At 45.0% G+C, this 26091-nt stretch overlaps 1 protein-coding gene across 1 annotated transcript; it reads left to right on the forward strand.

The window, feature by feature from the left end:
• The first annotated feature begins 676 nt into the window (after positions 1-676).
• On the forward strand, positions 677-20980 carry LOC142564505 (uncharacterized). The gene is made up of 6 exons (XM_075675524.1): positions 677-711; positions 13654-13882; positions 14627-14663; positions 16874-17075; positions 19446-19593; positions 20405-20980. Exons 1-6 carry the CDS (start codon positions 677-679, stop codon positions 20492-20494), a joined length of 741 nt encoding a protein of 246 aa, XP_075531639.1. The 3' UTR covers positions 20495-20980.
• Positions 20981-26091: the final 5111 nt, after the last annotated feature.

Raw genomic sequence — 26091 nt, forward strand, 5'->3', positions numbered from 1 at the left:
GACTTCGTCGACGTTAATGCTATTAGCGTTGAAGAAATGTAGCAACACGCCGTACTGACATCGCCGAAACGTCTCACGTATTAGGTGCGTATTGCAGTCAGTCACTTCTGTCGCGCTTCGGATGGATGGATGGATGTTATCAGCGTCTCCTTTGGAACGGGGCGGTGGGTTGCGTCGCCAAGCTCTTGCTATTATACTGCCTAATGTCCTACCTAGGCTAAACAATAAAGAAGAAAAAGAAGACACTATGAACTATCACACCCAAATCAAATATTCTGATCCCCTGTTGCGAACTGTGCTTTTGTACGTCTCCATTTTTTGTCGTTTCCCAACTTTTCTTCGACCAATCCTCCAATCGCCTCTTACTAATGCCTATTGCGAACATGCTTCCTTCTGGATTCGCAGCGCCATCTGACAGCGGCGCCTGAAAGTTCCCGCGTGACGCAAAATTTCTGCCATGCGTAATCGCGGGGACATTCTAAACGACTTTTAATGAGGTTCGCAATTTTAGCATACATGACGCACTTTACGCAGGCCATTAATACCTTAATATACCTAAGCGTTTTCCCTCAAACCTGAGTGTCTGGGCGGGCCATGGTCGAATGGGCAGCTCGTTGGGCTGCTGTTGGGAAGGAACCAAGGTGTAGTACGAACTTGGATCACTGGGTATGCGGATATGCCGTTCTTCGACGAACCCCCTTTGACGCCAACGTGGGTCATTCCGCGAGCATGCGGGATTGGGCGCGTGGCATGGTTATCTACCGCTCTTCAATGAATCATTTTCCTGCTTAAGTGGACCACTGTGTATGTGCTTCTCGGTCTGTGCCGGCTCTTCAATGGACCCCTGTGATAGCAGCTCGGGTCACAGGGAATGTGCCAGTAGGTGCATTTAGAACGACAGAAAGCTGAGCTAGTTGGTAAGGATTCATTATGCAATGCATTATGCATTATGCATTATGTAGGTGCGTTAATCAGGCAATTTTCACTGGGAATGTGCCTCTCTATAATGACAAAATATTTGGCAGAACCCATCTCACGATGACCGTCAAGGGTGAGACGTTTCGCGTTGAATCAGTATAGCGACACAACGCATTGCCACCGCCGAAACCAGTTGTGTAGGACGTATGTACACATTGCCACATACTCAGACACCGAACTTGATCAGATGGTTAGTCATTACGCGATGAGGCTCGCACACACTCTCATTCCCCGCATTCAAGTCTCTATCGCAGTTCTCGCAGCTTACAAGAGAGCCCGTCTTTCCTCTGTTATTATACATTTTAATTAACTAGCCCTATTTGATTCCCAGATTCTTGGTGGAACGTTGCCGGACCAACGGGCGGTGGGTGATGCGTGTTTGCTGTCGACTCAGAAGGCGTCCAATGGCGGCGGGCGTGTGGGGGCCTCTGGTTGAGGTGTGGAAACTGCTCACTGTGAAATGTCCATACGCTTTCCAACCTGGGTCCTGCGGCGCTACTGACATTGCTGAGCAGCGCCGCTCGAGAGAGCAAATGAAAAAGTGGGCACTTCGTACGGACACGTCGGCGCGTTATGTATGGGAGCACGCGCTGCAGGGCTGTTTCGCCTACGCATTTGTTCACAAAACCTGCGGTTCAATGCCACATCACCCTCTAAAATACAAAGGACCGAAACACATACATGAACTTGTGCATATTTGCGGGCAGGTAGTGCAAAAAAGAAAGGAGCCAAATATGCACCACTGTTGTAGTTGGCAAAGTCACGTAAGTCTGTTTGTTGACATTTTTATGTCTAATCTTTATGCGAGTCGTGAAGTGTGGGAAGGGGGCTTTTGCGGACAGCTGTAGTCCATATTAAAGAGGGTACAGGAGCATCTTCGCAAAAGCTTGGTCGCGAGCGCCTGTCGGTGCCGGGACACGGGTCGATGGTGATGCGTCTCTCCGTGAGGCCAAGGAGCAACAATGGCGTCTAGCGGCAAACTTCAAGTCAGGACACCTATAGAGAAAGCTTAGATGTGTCAAACACTGTGGAACGCAACGAAAGGCTAAATATATGACCAAACGGGATCCTCAGCGAAGAAGAGCAGGCTGAGAGGTGTCGTTCATGTGCCAAACTCTGTACTGCCGCGCATATGTTTTGTTATCCGTAGAGAGGTTCATTTTCCCCTATAGGGGCATTCGGCCTACCTATTTGTAAGGTGTCCTGTGACTTCCACAGTGCTGAAAGGTACTACGGAGATAAAGCACTAGCACAGTGTGCAAAGCTTCCTCTAAGCAACATACTGTGGGAAGGCACAGATGAGGTTCCTGAAAGTCACGTCATAGCTGCATGTGTCTCACGTACGGCTGTTGGTTATTTTATATAGACGGCATATGAGTTGGTAAATGTGACTTATCGCCGCAATCGCCTCGATTATTCGCGTACTGCTCATTTTTCCACCATAACGCTCCGGCGGTAGAGGTTATTGAGGCCCGCTAGGTCTATTTCCAAGCTTCCACCTCTTCACAACGCTACCTTCTTTTGAGTCATACGCCTTTCATTTCCCGCGTTTTTCTTTGGTGTTTAAATCAGCATGTGGTGTTTCCGGTGGTGTTGTTATGACACCGAATGCCCGTAGAAGTCCCGTTGTTGCGCTGTGGCAGTACAGTGCAGAATCCGAGATCGAAAATATGCTCAGCCAGAATTCCGGCCCGCTTCAACAGAATTCCGACTCAACAAAGCCACCGCGTGCATCAACACTTGTCAACTTCGAAAAAAACTTGCTTCTCTATTCACATAACAATATTCACCCAGCATGTAAGACGTTGCACTTGTTCGATAGTTCCGCCCTCAGGAGAATTCTGGCCGAGGCAAACACCGTATTGCCCTTACTTTCCCTCAGGCGAACTAAGTTTTTCTGGGCTTACAGCGCATCGCCAAGGAATGTGCTGCGGCACACAGTGCTACATAAGTTAGTGTGGGGATAAAAAAGGAGTAAAAATAATATTGCGCAGCAGTACTACCGCAGGAGTGCTCTTTCTTATCGCCCCCTACTGTTCGTCCATTTCGAAGAAGACGTTTGCGCACGAACCGTCACATCGCGCAGTTCGCGGTTTGTGGGTAAGCTGTTTATTGTGAAGTTTGACGGGTGGCCGCATTACTTACAATTTCCCCTGATTTGTGTTTAGAGTGTGATCGGGAACGAGAAAGAGAGAAAACATGCTCCGCATTGACACCGCGGCAGTTCTTGTGCTTCGGAAGTATCGTTGGCTATGTGCGACGAATCATAGGGCTGCGGCTCATTGAATAAAGTTTAGCACAGAAGTGACTCAAGGCATTGAACTTGCGCATCACATTTCTGCGTTGCACCACTCGCCTTCTAACAGGTAATAAGACTGGGAAGGAGCCGTCAAGAGCGATGACCTTCAAGTCCAACTTCGGGCGGTTCAGAGGGCTTGCGACAGGGCTGAGGATCACGGTCTTCCACCCGCGGCGCGAGTGCGGCCCACGACTACGACAACGTAGTGCCTTAATTTAAGACCATACAAAGTTTCTTGTCTGTCGTTCTCTCTGTCTGCCTTCGCCTCGCCAGGCACGTATAGCCTGTCTTGCAAAATTTCAGTATATTCACCCGAACCGAGAACACAATGCCAGCATAGCGACCGCACGTGCAGCTCATAAGTTCGGTACATGGAGCTTTCTTGTACGTTTTCAAAGAACGGTACGTGAACCGGAGCATCGATTATATACGACCCAGGCACGAGGGGTTTTCCTGAATACGCAACCAACCTGCGGCACTGTTTAGCAGGTTGGAGTCGCTTCAGAAGCTTAGTGTTAGGGCAATTGGCTCGGGTCTGAACAAGAAAACAAAGCTCGGCAGCACACTAAAGCTCAGCATATATTTGCTTCAAAACAGTGACCGTATTGAGATGGCAGTCCGCACGGATATCTAAGCACGTACAGAAAACCTCTACCGTGCCTTTGTTTCGTGGATGATAGATTCATCAGGCAGCTTGCAAAAGCATGTTGACCGAAGCGCACAGGCTAAACGCTTTAGGGCATCGTGTCATAATGCTTTGGGATTACTTTTGAAGTTATGTGCCTTTTAGACATTTCCAACTACAACCTGAATGTCCGTACGACAACGATCGTTCAGCCACACTCTAAAAAACAAAGAAAGTTCCGGGCACTCTCTTTGAGGGAGTATCTCCTTGTCTCATATTTCACTCTCTTTTCGAGAGTGGATCGACCCTCTTTGAGAGAGAGTAGGGCAACTCCTCCTGACAGAGTTTTGTTACTCCACCGCAAGGGAGCGCTAGTACTCTTTCGCAGAGTGCTAATACTCTCCCCACAGGGAGTGGTAGTACTCTTCTACAGAGCGCTAATACTGTCCCCATAGGAGTAATAGGACTCCCCCAGACCGAGTGCTTCTACTCCTCCAAACCGAGTACTTCTCCTCCAAACCGAGTGTTTCTACTCCCCCAAACAGAGTGCTTGTACTCCTTCAGAACAGAGTGCTAGTACTCTTCCAAATAGTGTGAAAGCACGACGTAGATTCATAGTGACGTTTGAAGGGATTGGAAATACTTACATGTGCGCAATATTTGATTCCTTCATAAGCAGCTTCTGCACGTATGCTTGGCGAAAGGGATGTAACCTGTAGTAGACGAGTTACTCCCATGAAACATTTTCTCTCTTAAAAGGTCAAAATTTTTATTCATCAGTCACAAGAGAAGCTGAACAATAATTTGATAAACATACTGAAAACACATAAAATCAGATTAGGATGCCCAAGAAATTTAGAATACATCTTGTAATAAAACATAAGTATATTCTCAAAAGTTTCATTAGTATTAGTGTAGAAATATTCTTTAATTTCAATTGGCTCCTTCTTTTCAAAAATAAAGTATACAACTGAAAGTTAAACATAGAACAAACGTGTGGAAACTCACAAAATATTCACGCTATGATCGAAGAGAAGTATGCGCCACATTACTGGCGAGCAAACGCTTTTCTGGCACAAAACGCGTGCACTTCTATGGCAGAGGTTACCAGATGAGCTGCGATATGGGGCTGGTAATGTAGGTAAATTGTGCAAGAAACTTTTTTGTGTGTCATATTCTTAGAGAGCAGCTCATATGACAACATCCTGTACAGTGTATGGATGTTACTGACTGAGAGTACAGTGCATTTAGAAATGTGCTGTATATTCTCATGTAACGCCACAGGTATAGCTAGCTTTGCTAATATATCATATACTTATTCATGTATGGGGTGCACCCGATTGTTTCTAAGTGTGTCTTGTCATGGTTCTGCAGCAATATCCTGCCAGGCCTCAAACTGGTACAGAGGCGTAGTTATATTTCCTATTCGGTCGGCCTCTTCACAAAAGTATTTTCCTGGTGCTGTTAGAATTACTCCGTTACACTTTCTCACAAATAAATAAAATTAAGTTTACTATATTATCTAGTGTTTAGCAAATGAGTATAAAACAGCGACGAGCAGTGGCATTAAAATCTTGCGCATCAAATTTCTTGTCATATGTGGTAGCTTTTCAATCCCATTACGGTAAGAATGCTATACTTCTTGAGGAGCAGCTTGCATAATTACATGAACAATTAGTGTGACTCGTTGAATATGCAATTTAACTAAAGTACAGCATGGCTTCGGATGTGAACCGAAAATCAGAGGCAATAAATACGATGCATCAAAGGCGACATAAGCATAAGTACAGGCAGGGAAGTGCATGAAAAAGAGAAAGAAGCCAAATTTAAAAAGGCACTATTCTGTTTCACATATCTCTTCCATGCATGTTGATTTTACATGCGACTATACTTATACCTGCACAATGAAGCAACCACCTGAAACCAAAGCTTTTTTCCAACTGAACTGGTTACGATGCGCTAAAGTAAGAAAAATTATCGCACTTACAGAATCTTCGTCTCAAAACGAGTACATATGTGTCTAGGAACATTAATACATCACCTGACTGTGCACTCTATCTTAAGTCCAGAATAACTATGTCTACGGAAGCCATGAAAATAAAGGGCTTTTGCTTAACACTATATGTTCACAGCCGCCAATTGATGAACAAGTGTTTTACTCAAATGCTCTAAGTTCTTTGCATTAAACACATTTCTATCACCACTAGAATACTTTGTTGGCAAGTAGATTGGAGAAACCACAATTTTACATTTTTAAAATAATTTTTTTCCAAGTGACTCGCCGGCTTTTAAGACGTAAGGTGTGCACCAAGGTGCACACAGTTAAAGACCTTAATTGATTCTTGCTTTCGCTTCGGGAGACACGAGCGTTTCGTATGAACTAGTTTTGTGAGCATGCACATAAACGATAATGACTTCTTAAACATGGGATTCTCTTCCCCCAATGCTTCCCGTTTCTGGAACCTCAAAGGAAGCCGTAATTCTAAAATTAAGTATAAAAAATAAAAAGGAAGACATGGAAATCTGCCTGCTTCATATCAGCACTTACAATACAGAATCACAGTGGTGTGTATTTGCACTTTTTCAATTCACATGCTGTTAAATGTAAGCTATTAAGGATACTTAATGTATGCAAGGACCTAACCAAGCATGAGCTGTTGCTTTTTATAGTGAACACAGACACCATGCTCATTGCAAGTATGTATCATGTCACTAAGCAAATACGCAATTTCATTGTATGACTATTTTTTTATCACATCGATATATGTGTTGAAAGGTAAGACAAAAAGCAGTCACTTATCACAACTAATCTGCTTTTTTTAAACTCATTTCTAACTTTTCAATGACACTTGCTCCTTTGTGGTTGTCTCCAGAGAGCATACTTGATTTTGACTTTCCCATCAGAGACATTACATAAATATACCATGTTAAGATGACTGCCTAGAGTACGTGTGAATTTTCATCGTGGTGTGACATACTGTATTTTCATTTTGTTGAAATTTAGCCAAATGGTACACCCAATATACCCACATTCAAGTTTTCTTGTCCAAATTGCATGGCAGTGTATTTTGATTCTTTGGCGTGCGCCCCTCTGCACTACGTGAAGTTTCGCTGGGCTGGCTTTTTGACATCCTTGTGTCCTTGCAGCTGCCTTCTTGCGTTATATAAAGCGGGTGCCTGAAAAATAGCGTGTGCAAAAGACAACACGAGGACATGGTGTAAAACAATATCAAGAAAGTCAAGGTCTTAATGAGAGCAGCATTCCGGGCCAGTTGGTAATTCATTACTGAAATGATATTGCGCAACAAAAAAAACGGCACGGACGTAAGAGAGGACGACACACCAAGCGCAAACTTTCAACTAAGTTTATTGTACCACTGAAACCAGTTTTATACATGTGAATCAGCGTAGACCACGCATGCGCTTACATGAAAATGAACTGCGCATTCATGTAACATAGTTACGAGTCATGTGATGCCGCCACCAAGAAACTTAGTTATTTTTCTGTGTGAGCCAGGGAAGGGAAGCTAACACACTTATCACCCAATTTCGCGATCATCTGCGCTTCTGCTATTTCACGGATGAGCTGCGTGCTGCCACGGGAACCAATCGTGCATTGGTCCTCAATATGTTTGCATCCATGGCCGCAACAATGAATTGCCAAGAACGCACCGGGCCTATTTTTTACGTTGTTGCTGTGTTCGCGGAGCCGATCATTGATGCTACGCCCAGTTTGTCCGATATATTGCTTCCCACATGAAAGCGGGAGGTTGTAAACCACCCGGTGGACACACTCGACGAACTTTTTGCGGAGATGCTTTCTGCACTTATCAGAAGGGACGTCATTTGGATCAGTCAACCTGCAAACCCTGCCAACTCTGCCGAGCTTGTTGGGAGCAGAAAAAACAACTCTTACACTCGCCATTTGGGCCGTCGTTTTGAAATTATGGGATATCCCGTGCATGTAAGTTATAACACTTACTTTAGGGCGTATGCCGGGAGGGGCATTGGCAACTGACTTCTGCGTGCTGGAACGCGCTTCTCTTAAAATGCGTTCCGCGACAGACACTAGCACCACCCTGGGGTATCCAGCCAAGGACAAACGTCGAGTTTGATTTTCAAAGCTTATGTCCACTTGATGACAGCAAGACCTACTAAGGGCATTCTTGAAGCACAAACTGATAATGGCCCGCTTAACAAGCTTAGAATGTGCGGACGTATACGGTAGAAGTGGCTTGTTGGCTCGCGGCTCATATGACCAACACGTGTGGCTGTCCTGAAAGCTCAAGCTAAGATCAAGAAAACGAAGGGGCCTATCTACCGGCATCTCTTGGGTAGTTTGAAGGGGAACTAAGGACATATGAAACGTTTCTAACGCTTTCTTAGTTTTCAGAATGAAGGCATCAGAAGAGCAGTCAATTGACTGCTCTAAGTGTGTTAGCTTCCCTTCTCTGGCTCTCACAGAAAAAGAACGAAGTTTCTTGGAGGCGGCATCACATTACTCGTAACTATGTTACATGAATGCGCAGTTCTTTTTCATGTAAGCGCATGCGCGGTCTACGCTGCTTTACACGTATAAAATCGGTGTCAGTGGTACAAGAAACTTAGTTGAAAGTTTGCGCTTGGTGTGTCGTTCCCTCTTACGTCCGTGTCGCTTTTGTTGCGCAATATCATTTTGAGTAAAGTGAAGGTCATGGCAATAAAGAAAGTCTTAGCTCTTAGTCTTCGTACGGAAATGCATGTGAAACATCTAAATGACTGCAACAGTCAACTGCTAAACTTACTTCAATTTTTAGATTGAAACAAAAAAGAAATAACCGACAGTTCACCGTCGTTCGGCACCAATGTTAAAATACTCCTAGTAATAAATAGAATATTGGTCATTGTCAGATGTCATAGGTCTGTCATTAGTCTGGTGTGTCGCAAACACCACTTGTGACACATACTAAGCAGGTGCCAAGTGTGCCCCCCGCACCATCTCTGGTTGTGCCACTGCTCAAGGCATTTCACTTTACTTCACTTCTCTTTATTTCCTTAAAGACCCTCGTGTGAGGGTATTTCATAAAAGTGAGACGCATATAGGTTAACAACAGAGTACAGAAAAAATTTTGAAGGAGTTATACAAACAAAAAATATTATTGTGATGCAAACGCACGCGTAATTTAGTTAAGGAACATAGATGGGCATACGATGGCAGCAAGTTCTTGGGGAAGGCCGTTCCAGTCGCTAGCAGTCCGGGGAAAGAATGATGAAGAAAAAGTTTTTGTGCAGGCTCGTGGTGGAGATACCTGCTGCTGATGTCTGGTGCGAAGAGAGAACGTGGTGGGGGAGGGCAGATGTAGGGTTCTTGTGATAGCTCGGAATAAAAGAATTTATTAAATAAGCATAAACTAGCAATGTGGCGACGAAGTGCAAGAGTAGGTAGGTTGGACTGCGATTTCAGAGACGATATGCTGATATCAAAAGAGTACGCGGAATGAATGAATCTAGTTGCCCTGTTTTGAACTGATTCAAGTGCATTAGCAAGGTATACCTGTTTCGGAGACCAAATGGGCGATGCGTATTCTAATTGTGATCGAACTAGTGATTTGTATGCGAGTAGCTTGACATGCTGGGGGGCAGAGTGGAGATTACGCTTTAAGAAGCCAAGCGTTTTGTCAGCAGATAAAATAATATTCGCGATATGGCTATTCGACGTAAGATCATGACTAAGATGAACACCGAGATATTTACATGATTGGACAGGGTCGATAGGAACGTTAGAGATAGTGTAGGGAAACAGGAGGGGATTACTGTGACGGTGGAAAGATATATATATGCATTTGTGTATATTCAGTGTCATTAGCCAGTGGTTGCAGCCATTTTGTACCAGATTTAGGTTATCTTGTAGGGATTGCTGGTTAAAGGTGTCAGTAACTGTTTTGTAAATAACGCAATCGTCGGCAAACATCCGAATATGACAATCTCATTTCTGAGGTAGGTCGTTAATATAGATTAAAAACAAAAGAGGCCCTAAGACGGATCCTTGGGGCACCCCTGAGGAAACTGCTAATAAGTTAGACATTTGTTTATTAATGACGACTTATTGGGAGCGATGAGTCAAGAACTCTTTTATCCATGCTAGTATGCCACAATGCAAGTTTAGGCAGGAAAGTTTCAGAAATAGGCGGTTATGGGGTACCTTGTCAAATGTCTTAGCAAAGTCGAGGAAGATTGCGTCAGCGTGGAGGTTAGCATCAAGGATGGCATGCAGGTCGTGAGCGAAAATGGCTAGTTGAGTTTCTCAGGAGCAACCTTTACGAAATCCATGCTGTGATGAATGAAAGAAATTATTTATAAACGAGCATAATTTGAGGATAATATCTGGAAACATGATGCTCAGTAGGAATGAAGATATGGTCCTCCAGTTCAATGGATATGGCTGCATGTGCCTATAAGGAAGGGCAACAAGGCTTGCTATGGCAAGCTTGCCGACATTTCAATAATAACAAGAAAGTTCACTGCGGCCTGCATCTAGGCTTACTAACAGGCATGAACTTATTTTCATTTATGAAGTGCACAATAGAGTTCATTTTGACAGGCTCGACTATTGCTGCAGTTTGAAATCTAGCATTCTAAATTCTTGAAGGCTTGTAAAAGTTGCAGTTAGACCGCAGTTATTAGTCTACGAGTCTAACTCTTTGTTTTGTGTGCGACAGACGACTGGTAACACGAAATCAAAGCAACATTTTATTTTGATACTTTATTTCTCTACTAACAATAACAAAACGATAAACACATTTTGATCTGCCATGCAGTATCAAGATGCACACATTACGCTTGTAACCCCCAGAGGAAGAGTGATTTAGCAGTTCATTTGACATAAATGAAACGCCAACTCATATTGGAAAATGCACAGACATGTCCAAAACAATAAGCCTACGCAAAGGGCCCCTGCAATCGTAATTACGCACAGCAGCCGTTATATTCGATGCCGATGCATAACTTCCTGCTTGACAATTCACCGAGTTCGCAGACATAAGAACCCTTTCAGATTCGCACCGTGCTCGGAAACCGCAACATGAGGCATAAAATGAGACATATAATCACACCATTTCAATACATGAGCAAAAACAGTTCAGTCTTAAGGCTAAACACCATGAGAGCAATTTAGTGCGCGACGGCGACGAGCGACGGTTTCGAGCGACAAAACGGGCCGTCGCTTGAAGAGATCGGTCGGTTCCAGAAATCTAGAATTCGTGGATCGTCGCCCGGAAATGCTATGAGCGACTAAACAATAGCGCGAAGCCGGGTCTGGATGTTCATCACTCAAATACTACCGATTGTCACGCGGAACGAGCAAGCGATTGAATTTTTATACGTGCAAGGATACTGACCTACTGCAAGACCCTCGGAAATATTTTATGCTACATTTTACAGTAAAATACATCAACTCAAGTTACTAAAACACGCGACACGCTTGTTTTGACGCGTGTTTGCAGCCCTCATACCGGAAACACTGGGGACGCGTCACTCAAAATCGTCGCTCGCACGGAGTACGACTTGCAGGCGACGAGCGAACTCGACAGCCATCTCCATTGCATCGCTTGTAGCTGTCGCGCGCAAGGTCGCTTATATAGGGTTTATACGTTATTCAGCATAAAACATGAATTCCTCGTGTGTTTTCGGTAAGTTCAAGGTGACGCGCCCAACTGATCTCTTGCAGCATGCAGCAGAATGCCTGCAGCAAAGTTTCTAACTAGCACTGGTGCTGCACGGAACTTCAGTGGTCGCAGATTACTCATGGGCGAAACACCGTCAAGCATGCGGCTTATTTATAACGAAAGCATGCCGCCAGCTAAATGACGCCTTCTGTTATGTGACTCTTTATTTCAACAGCATTCTGTACCCACAGTAGACTGCCAAAGTGAATAAATTCAAACACACTGATGATAGGCTCGGAATCATGGGCTAGTGAACAAACCATTTTAAGCGTCCTCTCGCCTCACGTCTTATTGAACATACGCAGCGTTTGCGATTTTCAAAGCACTTACGGATAGCGGCTAGTGATAAAATCCCATGCAGTTATCGCGACGACGGGCTTTTTCGATTGACATCGAGAGACACAGCGCGGTTGCCTAGTCCGTTGTCGATCGCGTCGGCTAAGCGCCGCGACGACTTCCTGGCGATATAGAATGTCATATACGCAGAATGTGCACCTAAGTTAGAATTCACTTACCGTGGAAGATTTGTTGTTGTATCCGAGGAATGACGAACGAATGCCGTGTTTTCACGGCGACGCGAAATGGTTGACACACGATCTCCCTTGGATGGCCTTCGTTGCTGCTCGCTGGGCGGATCACCTTTCTCCGGTGCTGTGTTGTTCCGCGATATTGAGCGCGCGCGCAGTGCAGCAACTCTGAGTGAAAAAGTAGAGTGCTCGCTCCGCGTTCAATTGAACTGTGGCTGCTTGTTCTCTTAGAAGCGAAACGGCGTGTTCTTTGCTCAGCGTGCGTGAGTGATACATCGCCATGTTCGGGGCTAGCCTCCTACAGTTGAAGCAGAAGATTACCCTACATTTTGTTGTCTATTGCCGCAAAGAGTAGAACGGGCATTATATTCTCCCTCTGAAGGGCAGAGTGAAAAGCACATTTCACTCTCCTCCTTCCTTCGTGATGGAGCGAACAATGCAATTCACTCCACTCGACATTTTGAGAGAGTAAAACAATGATTTGAAGAGTAAATCAGCCGCTTCACTCCTGCGATACCCTCCCTAGCTTTTAGAGTGCATTCAACATGCTCACTCCAATAATTTACGACATAGGCGGCATCATAGACGTGACTAGTACTACCAAACCACATAGCATGTTGAATATATTTTGTTAGGCTAAACTAGGTGGAAGTGAAAACATCTAGCAACATACCGTGGAAACGAGTCTACTACACCAAATTCAAGGAATGAGCCCTTGACGGGAAGTATATTCTATTTCGTAGTAGGCTTAACTAAGTTCAACAATATAGCCTTGCCTTCATGTTTACTTTCCAAGCAGAAAAAACTAAGTAGCTCTGTGTTTGGGCACCTATTAGAAACAACATTTAGGCGCAGCCGAAAATCAAAGTCCGGTAATTGAAGCTTAGCGCTCGTGCGCATTTGAAAGCATTTGAAAGCGTTTCATGTTATCAATTCTAGTTAAAATAGAGTGCCTGAGACGAAATATACGCATGCTGTCATTAAAAGCTTCCTAGAACCACACTGAAATTTTGATTATTCGGAGGCTCAAACAGAGGGGGCAAATAAACAATGTTGCCACACTAATGCGCAAGGAGACTGTGCATCTTGCCTTTTGAGCAATTCGATGCATGTGTGTGAGATTAAGTATGACATTTCCTTTCTTTAAGCACCAATTGCGGCAAATTTGCACCACGTAAAATGCCTATCTTAAGATAGTGTACATTTAGAGGAGGTTTGTGTTATACGATTTGTAACATCACAAAAAATACTGCAATTAGCTTTCGCCGGAAGTAACGCATGACGTAATGCGCGTGATGCTCAGCATGGCCTCCTAGATAAGGCGGTGTCATGCCCGCGGCTGCTAGTGGTGCGCTGCAAAAACCTGTTAATGGAGGGCTGGGACTTCTGCGCGCGTCGTCAGCTTACGTGCCGTTTAAATACTGCTAGCAAGAAAACTATACAGTGGAGAGGGTGAATGCCTCTTGTTGACATATGCCGCGGCATCCATGAAGCTTGCTTTCTTCAATGTGGTTATTGCAGACATGCTCGAGTAGAGCTGTACCTCTGGCCCAACGTCTGCCAAGGTTGTCTGCGGGGTGCATATAACTCCATCATCAGAAAGGTATTTAAGCTTGCCCTCAGCTTACCTGTAAGCACCCACACCGAATACCTGCTCAAGCTCGAAGTACACAACACGCTCGAAGAAATTATCGAGGCAGAGGAGCGCTCGCAGCTGCTCAGGTTATCCGACACCGCGGCGGGCCACAAGGTACTCGACGAGATGGGCCTCAATCCTGTCGACCAGTGCCCCGACGCCGTGCGGATTCCCAGCGACATTAGGTCTCACCTGCACATCGTGCCTCTTCCCGGCAATATGCACCCCACAGACAACGTCGGCAGACGTCGGATCAGGGGTACAGCTCTACTGGAGCATGTCCGCAACAACCACATTGAGGCAAGCTTCGTGGATACCGCGCCATATGTCCAACAAGAGGCATTCGCTCTCTCCATCGTCGACTCCAATTCCAGATTCACTTGCTGCACTACGGTACGCACTTCGAGGCCAGTGGTAGCCGAGCAGGTTGCAATCGCTCTGGTTGTGCTTGATGGTCGCAGAGAGGCGATATATAGCGATTCCAAGGCAGCCATTAAGGTCTACCAAACCGGGATGGTCCCCATGCAGGCCCTCCGCCTTCTCCAAAGCGCCAAAAGTATCTCTCCCCATTCTCTGACTTGGTTTCCCGCTCACTTGAGGTCGACTGACGGCTCTCCCTCTAACTCTAACGAGGGCGCGCACGAGGCCGCGTGATGACTCACTGACCGCGCCGCCTCAGCAGTCTCCCTGCCCCGCGGGGAACCCTTGCTCACGTTAAATAAGGTTACCAAACACTATTATCTATCAAGGCGGGTATTCCCCCTCCCGCACCCCGCCTTATGCCGAGCGCGGGCGGTGACCCCTCGACTTTTACAAGCCCGTGCCAATCTTAACCTTGCGGTTCTTCATGCCATATAGGTATCCCAGGGCGGACTGCCCTGCCTGTGGACTAAGGGTAACATTGTATCATGTGTTGTGGGAGTGTGAAGCCATCGGCCTCTCCTTCAGCGAGGATAGGTGGGCTGCGCTCTTGAGCAGCCCTGAACTCAACGATCAAACCCTGGCCGTCCAGAGTGCCTGCGATCGGGCCGTCAAGATTGGCTTGGCGGTCCCTACGTGGGACTAGCTGGTGGCGCGGGGTCTCCCCTGCGTCTTCTCTGGACCGAAATAAAGTTATTTCACTCACTCACTCGTTCCCGGCCCTGCGGCTTTGCAATTATCGCTTCAGTACGACTCAGCTATCAGAAATTTAGACAAAGTGAAAATTGGTTGCAGTTACCCTCTGAGCTGCAGTCACGTGATATCTGTGCAAGACAATCAATAACTTGTGTTCGCGATAAAAAGAAACAGAACTCGGTATTTTAGGCATCAAAAAATGATGGAGGTGACACTTTCACTCATTCACCCGGTGCTTCAGTCAGCAACACCTGCTGCCAAGGTGCTCGATAAATCTACAAGCAGGATTCGCACAGGTTCTATTATTTTTCGAGGCCGCTGTGTAAGAGTCAAAAAAGACATTATACGGCCGCAGGAACCTAGATTCCGGATATTTAGAAGCGGTCATTGGCCTAATAAATCCTCATCAATGAGCAATGTATTGTGAAAGGTAGAGTCTAGCATGCAGAACGGAAAAGAGGAAGTAGGGTTGTAGTCGTCCTGGCGGAAGTTATCCTAAGATTGATTGTAGACCAACAATTCGGGGGCGGGAGCGACAGGTTCGTAAAACCTGCTTCCTTCCCAGGCGCCGTTTGAGCATGCGTTTATTGACACGCCTCAAAGCGAACGCTGTGCTGCACACGGACACACTTCAGCTCCTTACGAACGACGACAATGCTGACCATTTCCGTTATTGGCTTGCTCACCGTTGTGCCCTTGACCGCTGGCAATGTCCAGAGGCCGAGCCTGACAAGATGCAATAGTAAGACCTCTGGCGCTAAATCACTCGTATCCTCAAAGTTACAGCTTTATGGAAGCCTTCTAGCCTAAACGTGCACTCTCAGAAAAGTTTACACCCTTTGGAGTGCCCCTTCTGCCGCACAACAATAATCGTCATCTGCCTTGATGCGTTTCCTTTCTTTAACGCTGCGAGCCCGGTACTTTCCAGTAACGAACGGCATGCGCGTTATCAGCACGATATCATTCCCGACAGGAAAGTATCGGGCGCGGCGTTTTCAAGAAAGGAAACGCATCAAGGCAGATGACGATTATCGTTGTGTGGCAGAAGGAGCACTCCAAAGGGTGTAAACTTTTCTTAGAGTGTGTCTTAGCTAGTTATTTCGTAAAATTTTTGCGTCGCTCAGAGCATGTTTACAATTTTGCTAAGTGCCGATTCGCAACTAGGACGCGGCCTTCTTTCATCCTGCCGCATTACTTTTTCATTAGGTTTTTCTTAACGCTATCAACGGTCCTGCACTTTTGGGGCGGGAACACGTAATACCATGAAAATATTATTTCATCGATTAGCTTCATTTGCCAATGCCGGCTGTGACATCCATATTTCTAGCGTGTGTCGGACTGACTTTGGAAGTATGATCAGAGGCGAGCACATGCCAAACTACAGCAAAAATAAAAGAGAGAGAAAAGAAAACCATGGGGACGAATAACTAAGACGACAGCTCAAGTGCAAGATATCTAAATAGCTCTGGTGGAAATATATCGTACAGTACAGTGGCATAACGTTAGACAGAGTTATATATTATGAAGTTGCTAGTGTTTGAATCGTTTTTAGGGGGCCGAATATTGTGCTTCCCAGCAAGAAAATAAATATTTTCACCTGTCCGATTTTCCAAATCTTAACGGATTGAAAGAGTTTATGTCAAACCGCACTGAACAACTGTTTATTCTATCATTTGTACGAGAACTTAATCATTCGCTCATCCTTGAACAATCCCGATCCCACAGGAAGCTAACTGCGATGCATTATTGCTATCACTCTCTGTGGAAGATCGTGCCTTTTTACTGAAATTACTAAATACTCGAGGTCGTTCGTTCAGTAAGTATTTTCAACCAGTTATGTCAAAACTGCTAGAGATGAATCTGAAGTACATGAGGAATGTGCAGGGTTCCAAATGACGATGACTATTTTGTGCAGCTAGTCCTTCCTTTGAATATTCCTTTATTGAGTTTCATTTTCCCGTGTCATGTTGAACATCGTGTCACTCGCAGCAACATACGCTCCATTCGTCAAGATTGAAAGCGTCGACGTCAAGTCCGCCACCTTGGGGCTGACCCTGCGCGCTGACTTGAAGCTTCGCGTCGACCCGACCTTCGGATTTAGCCCTGCGCTGGAGTTCTCCGTCGGCAGTGAGCGGGTTGCCAACACATCGAGTGCCACGCCACTGCCATGCGCATACAGCGTGGTGCCGAGGTAAGTTCAAAACCGAGAACAGTAAGAGGACCTGGATGGCACCATATCTTTTTATGTGAAACATTTGTTTATACTATAGTGGCACATCTTCCTCGTAGGGTGAACATTACGCACTGTCCGGCTTTTCCGTTTGCATCGTACCTTTTTCACGCAGTGACAGAAGTTGTCTACTAGCTTGGGCTATTAGGTGTGCGGTGGCTGCTGCCTTGGTGAGCAGAAACCCCATCCGCTGTACATGTGGCCGAGCAGGCGACTTTCTGCAGTCTGACCTGCTAGGTAACCTGGGCCATTGGCTGCGGTGCCCGAAGAGACCACATGTGCCCACATTGAATGAAAATGAGGAAATCGTAAGACCGATTATCTGTTATCTTCAATTGAAATGTGCGAGCAAATGAGGATCCGGGAAACGAAAGAGAGAGCCGAACAGAACCTCTGCACTGGATGTGCGATGCTCTGTCACTGAACGTACCATGCCAGTCACACTCCCGTCTACTTGTCTGAGTATTGGCACATGCGTATTAGATACTACAACTTATACGTGGTAGAGATTTCAAACACACGCATGCACAAGCGCTTAGTCGTGCGTAAAGATGTTTCCTTGCCTGTGAGTGTTAGCCAGTGCCATTCATGGCCGTGGCGGTGGATTTCTCACCGCAGGCGCAGCGTGATATGGGAATAAGACCTCGTCAGCTGCCTGACTGGCATACAATCTGCGATAGTCTAGACGGTCTTTTTGCAACAAGGGAGAATAATTGCAAAGGCTGAGCAGCTCGAGTTTTTAATTGGCACAACTGATTGTCATTCAAGCCGGACGTAACTAATATAAGGGAAGGTTATTTATTGAATAATGAAAGTAAACGAGGGACAGTAATATATATATATATATATATATATATATATATATATATATATATATAGCAGTAACACTTCCTGGAATATGCTAACGGTGCTCTGAAACAGCTCCAGATTCCTTAACACGAGAAGTGCTGCAACTCTGTTCTATCAAACAGTCACACTAAGCTGATTGAGTAGAGACAGCCGGGCGACGGGCCCTTGTATTTGAAACTTATACTTTGTCGACGAGGAAGGGAAACGACATGCGAAAACAATTGCATTTTCTGCGCAGATATGTACGCGTGCAATCCTTTTACATTTCCCTACGCTCATCCTTCGCCTCTGCATTGATCCGTCCCGTACAAAAAGTTAGGATGGGGAGTACTATGGGTTTACATTTGTGGCTACGAATTAAAACATTTTTCTGTGGGGTTTTCTATGCCAAAACTGTAATGTGATTGTGAGGCCGGACCGATGAATTTTCACACCTAGGTTTCTGCAATCGCTCAAGTGATTAGTGGTAGCGTTTGTTGCCTTTTTACGTCGCTTTTCCCTCTCACTTGCTCGTTTCATGCATGCGAGCTGCGAGTGAAGAGTGTCAAGGTTGTCATACATTGGTTTCATCACTGCGTCGCGTCTACCCATTCCCTGTTTCCTTTTCTTATCTCCTTTGTTGCACTTAACTACCTTCCCTCTGGACACTTGAGCGATAGTACAAAGCTAAGCACTGCAGCTTGTGCAGTGCTTTTGCTGTGGTGTAACGGCAATTATAGCCGTGGAGGGGATACAGTGGCGACATCTAGGGAGCTCCACAGGTCATTGTGGGGACGCGATCGGAAGGTCCAAATGAGTTTCTCACGTCGCCTTTCCTCGATGCCGCGCTCCTGCCATGTATATACATGCTCTCAGCCGCCTCCCGATGCGGCGTGCAAGACAGTGACAGCAGCAACAGCTGCCTAATTTGCTAGAACGATTTTTAATTGGGAATATTAAAATAAAACTGAATTTATGGCATGAAATTTTCTGCTTAGCGTGGTGGACTGCGCGAACGTCGTGAAAGCAGAAAAGAAAAAGGATAAACATATTTGCAAACGTCAAAGTGGTTCTCACAACTTCATTAAAACTGGGATGCATCATAGACTACTGCTTGATGCTATATCAAGGAAAACATTATTGGATAATCTGGGTCTTACTCTCGAGACAAATTAAGAGTACACTAATACCGCATGCAAAGACGTTTTACTCTCGAGGCAAATTAAGAGTACACTAATACCGCATGCAAAGATGTTTACGTATACATCGTTTACATTTGAAATCCTGCATACTTATGACTAATATTCTGGTATACAAACTGCCTGAGAGGTGCAGTTTGCTGCAGGATAGAGGTCAAATGTAGCCTGAGAGAAAAGACGCGAATCGTTCTCTCTTGTCAAGCAAAGAGCAGCGTTCATATGAAACACCGACGTGAACAAATTTATTAGGGCTGCATTTCTCACTTTCACCTCTTTCATTTCTTCCCCGTGTGCGACCTCGTAGAAAGTTGAGGTTTTGCGGCGGTGGGACAGACCGAGAGAAGCTGTTCAGCGCGGAATGGAACAACACCTGCCCCATTAAAGCTGGCACATACACTGCGCGCCTATCGTTCGACCTGCCTGATGGTCTAGCAGCAAGGTCATGCGTAGACGTGAGTGTGTTTTATTGTTTTACGCTTACTCGCACAAACGCACACACGCACACACGCACACACACACACACACACACACACACACACACACACACACACACACACACACACACACACACACACACACACACACACACACACACACACACACACACACACACACACGCACGCACGCACGCACGCACGCAACAATGTCTGACAAAGTACGTTCTAGTGTTATTTCTTTTAAAGTGTCAAGAAATGGGTTGGCTTCCGTCATTAAATTGTGAAAGTACTGCACTCTCAATGACTATCCTGTCAGTCGTTACTAAACCTTAGGATCTGTATCATGGCACTCCAGAGCACTCGCTTAGTCTTATCGCTCGCTACCAAGAAATTACGAAAACGCATTATTGCAACAAATTGCACCCACGTTCTTCATAATCATTCTATTCTATATCCAAGGCCATGCGAAATGCTCTCTTTCACTGGGATCTCTAATTAGGCTTGTCTTGCACCAGCTGACCCCATGCCGTATCTGGAACAATTACATCACTTTCATAAAGACACCGCACCACCATGTTCCGGGCCGTTCTCGACTGCGCTTCCCCTTCGCATGGGACGCGAAGGGTAATTCTGTAATTCTAATAATCCACCGATTATCTGCCAAGCGCATTCCATTACCTGCCCAACGCCATTTCATCTTTATAATGCTAATGATATGGACATCAATATCCGCCATCACCGTTTGCTCTAATATTTTCGCCTCAACATCACCGCCCTTCCCCCGGAAGTTGTTTAGTAATAAATGTTTCTAACCTTTCTTTTAAAGGATGGGAAGCTGGAGACCACTCTCAGGATAAAGGACGAGGGCTACATACTGGACTGCGTGTCATTCCCAGTCACAATTGGGCTCAACTGAAGAAGACGTCAGGATTTGAGCAGTAATATACAAACTGAATGGATGTAGGTAACTTAGCTCCGCGCTCGCCGAATATAGCACAAAGAAGTTAACAAGTTCGTAAATTTGTATCGCACGAAGGATTGTACATTGGGTATTGTATAAATGTGGGATCCCATATCTCTCGAAGGAGTTGCAACAGGGATCACTAGATATGTTTCTGTATAAACATAACCAACAAATGTATGAAATATAAACGAAAAAAGAGCGTTTCTGACAGTACCAACCTGCTGCTTTCTCATTGATTGAGTGATGCAAGCATGAAATTTCGCTGGTTAGTTTTGTAAGAGATAAATCACCGTTACAATTGTAGATCGGTCGCTAATTTATTCCACAACTGTGCTGTGCTATACAAAAAGAGAAATGAGCCATGCTTAGAAAGCCATTTTCTGAGCCCTGATATGATAATAGGGCTGCTTTAAAAATGGTTATTTCATTAGCTGCAAATTAGTGCACGGCTCATTTCTTTTCAAGCTATTGTTGACCCGAATAAACTGGTTCTGTGAAAACATGACGTATATGTTTCAATGCATTCCTAGTTTCGTTCAAGAAATGCACACCTTCGTACAGCGGATCCTCGCGCAAATATATTGTGGGGTTCCAACGTTGTAACCCACAAAGCTATGTAAAGAATGTCGGCATAAGTCTTCTTTTTGCTCTACGTTCCTATTGGCAATATATCAACAAACTGTTGGGTTTTACGTGCTAAAAACAATATGTTCATAAGGACCGCCGTAGTGGGGAACTCGAAATTATTCTGATGACCTGGGTGCCCTTAACCTTCACCAAAATCTAAGCACGCGAGTGTTTTTTGCATTTCGCTACTGTCACAATGGGATCGGAGTGGCCAGGATCGCGTCCATGACAGCACCGCCCCTGAGCTACATCGGCCGGTAGTTTTGGTGGTCAGGAACTTTCGATCACATGTAACGGCCTAGCAGCAAAGTATAAATATTCACATATGACACAAGAATGTAAAAAGATTACTTAACTCAGTTGCTGAGGGCAACCTGAATATGCGAGCAGGGCGTGGCATTTTTTTCAAACGCCGCGCCATCTATTGGTGCGGCCGAGAAGTCCGTGCGGGGCATCCGAGAGGTGAGGCGCCGCATGCCGCTGGCCCCATACGCATACAATTGTTCCCTGGCTTGCCGCACAACCAGTGGCGCATTCTGAGTGACTAAAGTTGGCGAGAAATTCAATGAAGAGCGGCACATACCCAATGTGGTCGGGGCGCAGCTCGCAAAAGCGCTGTCCTGAAAGGCGTTCATTGAAACGTGGCACACATCTAGTGAATCTGTAACGCGTCGGGTTGCTGTCCTTGAGGAACCCTTCGGGCGGAGGTAGGATACCGCTTGGCATCGGATATGTTTTAGGGTTGTTTTCGTCATTGTAGAGCGGCACATTCCCCTGGACGCATACCTTTTTACCCAATTTGGCGCCAAAGGCCCTCGTTGAAGAGCGTCTACCGGCATATACCCAGGGAACAAAGTTGGCATCAAAGAGGTTTGTTGAAGACCAGCACAGACCTACTTGCACATACTCGGTGCTCCAATTCGAAGAATTTCTTCGAACACCGGTAACTACCCACTGCCGCATCTACAGTGACCCATGTCGGAGTGGAAGAGGTTCGTTGAGGAGTGGCACGTATGTGCACATTGCCACATTCTCAATGACCCAAGCTGGTCCAATGGCTTGTTTGGAACGCTGCTGCCTCAGTAGAGCAGCCCTATGTGCTAACCATTCGACCACGGGCTACACGGTGACTCAGGTAGGCAGGAAAATGGTTGAAGGCATAGATGCATTGACAGTTAGCACCGGAAAGCGCTTGAAGTACTCTACGAATTCTAGCACATAAAAATCCTGACTGAAGACACGATACTACCTGGCGCATTTACTATCAATGAAATTGCCAACATGCGCTGCATAAATAGGTACTTTCTTATATATATATATATATATATATATATATATATATCATGTCATGACAAGCCAACAAAGGCACAAAGGACAACATAGGGTGAACTCCTTGTACTTACTAATTGAATTAAAGAAATGTAAATAAAAAAATTGCAATAAAAGTGGATGCGAAAGCTGTCACAGATGGGCAACGATCCCGCGTCTTCGAATAATGCCTGTGATGCTATATATATATATATATATATATAGTGTCTCACATAGTGAAAGTCTCGAATCGGGTTGCTTTGATGCCGTCAGGTAGGATGTCTGGGTTTACTGACCAGTTACGTTTACCTACGTAGACGCGTGGCACTGCGGCAGAAATTATGTTTCACATCAGCCGCCAAGGCGGATGTCGCCGGCGAACACTCCCAGGGTTAGTTCCCCAGAAAGTGGATTGGAAAACGCCGCCGTGGTCTCTCAATTGGTATGGGTATCGCACGCACAATGCGTAGACAAGGCTTCCTATCCAACCCATAGCCAGTTCTTCCATCCACTTTCATTTCAATTTATTTATCATTTCTTTAAGTCTATTAAGAACTGCAGTTAATTTTCTCTGTGCTGTGCTTGGTGTGATTATGTGTTGGCTTCTTATGATATAACTAATAAATCTCGGGATCAGGTCCCTTCGGTTTCTTCCCTTCTCGTTCATACAGAGAGACACCTATATATATATATATATATATATATATATATATATATATATATATATATATATATATATATATATATATATATATATATATTGTCCAGCTGTCTTTTGAGTAACACAAACATTTGCTTATCTAACGCCTGAACGTATAATGTCGGCCCACAGGCGTCAACAAACCCAACTGTTCATGGAATGGTGAATTATATGTATCGGATATATCGATTCACTTTATTTGATTTGATTTAGGCACTCCTTATGTTCCAGTGTGTTCTTAGCCAATCTACCAGAAGGTCATGTGCCACTATTGACGATTGCTGCATAAACCATCAAGATATAATGTCGACTCACATATATACGTATATATAAAACCCACCGGTCTGTTAGTATAATGGCTGCTTATATTTAATGAATTGTTTATACCTTTTACTTTCTTTAATTTAGGCGTCTGGTATGTGCCACTGGACGTGTGTTCCCGTTTTTGTCCGATCGTCCAGAATGAGAATGCTCCACTGTGACACAAGACGTACAGAATCTCTATGTCCTACTTGACACGTGTCACACCTTTCTGTGCGTACACCTGTCGTGACCAAATTGCACGCATCGCCGTTAGGTGCAAAGAATGTCGTTCGTCGCTTTGCTTAAGCTTTGCTGCGCAAAGATGCCACCATATGCGTTGGATGTGGATGTTTTATTTTTTTCGCCGTTGCGCTTCAAAGTTGTACCGTGACGCGCACTCATGGTTTTTTCTTTCTTTCATCCATGCCAACCTTACTGCACTTCATCTTTCGCGCTGTTTTTTTCGCGGGCCGCGATCTTTCCGGGCAAATTAACAAGCAAGAAATGAAACAGGAATTTGCATGGCGTTTGTATAACTGGACGCAAGGTTCATCAATAAAACCATCAGTTGAGTGTTGTATTTCTCAGTTTAGCTCCGAACTTTGGATTACAGCTGGACATAGCCACCATACTGAAGGAAAAGGGAGACGTGTATTTGCCTGTATTCATTTATGGAAGCACCTAAAAGACGTCCATTCTGTGTGGTTCTCCGACAAGACTGCGCAGGAAATCCGGCATTTAACTGCCAAGGTCTCCAACCAGGCGAGGCATTTGAACGTCGTGTCACTTCCCTGTCAGTGACTGAAAATGAACTGCTGCGCCTGTTCGGCCCCAAATGGAAATGCAAAAAAAATGTCACATCTTTTGCTCGAATAGAATGACGCACTTAGGATCATAACAGTACAATGAAGGAGCTGGAAAGTGTACCAAAAGAAAGGTGTACGTTGCTTTTGATTGACAGTTATGAAGCTCTCAGGTAGCTGTCGTGGCTTTATCGTCTGTTGCAGAAGATGCCGCAGGCAGAAACCTAAGGACGTTTTTTTTTCTCCATTGGCAATAACAACCATATATTACGAAATATAGCAAGCGACCATATTGCTCTCGACCGAAGCTGTTAATTCTTCTGGCTCTTTAGCCAAAGGCCGTGAGCGCGTGAGCATATAGTAACAGGCGGATGTAGCAAGAGATAACAGAAAGAAAAAGCAAAATGCCTAAACAGGAAAATATAGCCCAAGGTAGCAAGTTAATATAAAGAACATGCGATAGTAGTCCGTCTAAAAAAACCACAATGTTGTGGTTGCGTATGGACAGACAAGATGACTAGAGGATGAGAAGATGACAACACGAGAAAAGACCACTGCTTAATCGATTTGGAAACGTGTCATTGTGATTCCGCCCTACGTCTCCATTTGAGAAATGGACAGCGCTTTTGTATATTTTTTCCTACTTGCTATCGTAAGCATTCACGAGCATCACGTTAACCGTACCCATTTTGAAACAGAGAGATCAAGAGCCTGTTTGTAGCGCAATAAAGTCAAGAGCTGCCCGTGCCGGGCGATAGTAAATCAAAGAAGCTTCCTGAAACCGCTGACCTCTCCAAATGCCACGCCAGCGTGACTGAGATTTGGGCACATGTGGTCATGAAGCACTCGTTATGTAGCCAAACTGTTCGCAGTTAAGAGAAGAGTAAACACCAATCCGAGGGACTGTCAACTGACAGTCAACAAATTACGTGTGCAGGCTTTAATATGTAAATTTAGACTACTTGCCGCAACTTCTATAATCAAGATGATAAGTAAAGCTGGAACGCTAACTAACCGAAATGGACATCAACGCAGCGAGTGTAATCAAGCCCTAGCGCACGAACGGGGAACCAGAGGGGGCGGGTACCGGAAGTGACGTCTACTGCTGATGTGTCGTATAAAACACCAGCAGCTTTGTAGAGACACGAAGGTGGATTTAATAAAGCAGAGCGGTCTTCACAATTCCTTCACTATCCTCGACTCTTCTACCTGAGCAACAGCGGTGCTTGAAAGACGTAGGAAGCCCTGTCACTGAACCCGAAGAATGCCCCGACTGACAACGAATATGCCGATAATCGCCTGCCTTAGCTTCTTGGTTGCCATAAACCTGGCAGCCTGTTCGTCGCAAAGCCCAAATGTGACGAGGTGTCCTCGTAAGTTTGCCGTGGATTTTCAGTTTTCTTTTCTCGACCAGAACTCCCATACTCCTGGTTTATATATCTCTGTCGTAATGGGTACTCGTAAACTGAGAACGTTTACAAATTAGCGAGGGTCCATTCAATTAGTTGTTATCGTGGTATTATAATTTTAAGAAAAATAACCTGGTGAAACATTTTTGTGAAAGTATTATTTTTCCATGGACCATTAGTTTTCTTTTTTTATATGGTCGTGGTTTGCTCTTGTCTGTTTTTGCGCTATCAGCTTTTCGGGGTATGGGTAAAAAAATTTTATTTTTGGCTTGCCCTGTGTGAAAAAAGGCTAATCTTTTTTTTACCTTGTTCTCGTCTATTGGGAGTGAATATTATCACATTTTTCTCTTACATAAACATGGCTAACTAACTAGATCAACAGTGCGTTATTTTAAGCTC

Source organism: Dermacentor variabilis, chromosome 11, assembly GCF_050947875.1.
Source record: "Dermacentor variabilis isolate Ectoservices chromosome 11, ASM5094787v1, whole genome shotgun sequence".
Lineage (NCBI taxonomy): Eukaryota > Metazoa > Arthropoda > Arachnida > Ixodida > Ixodidae > Dermacentor > Dermacentor variabilis.

Coding starts and splice junctions, on each gene's coding strand:
- LOC142564505 (XM_075675524.1), top strand. CDS start 677: ATGCCGTTCTTCGACGAACCCCCTTTGACGCCAAC. Junction 712..13,653: donor GAACCCCCTTTGACGCCAAC/GTGGGTCATTCC, acceptor TGGTTATTGCAG/ACATGCTCGAGTAGAGCTGT. Junction 17,076..19,445: donor GCATACAGCGTGGTGCCGAG/GTAAGTTCAAAA, acceptor GCGACCTCGTAG/AAAGTTGAGGTTTTGCGGCG.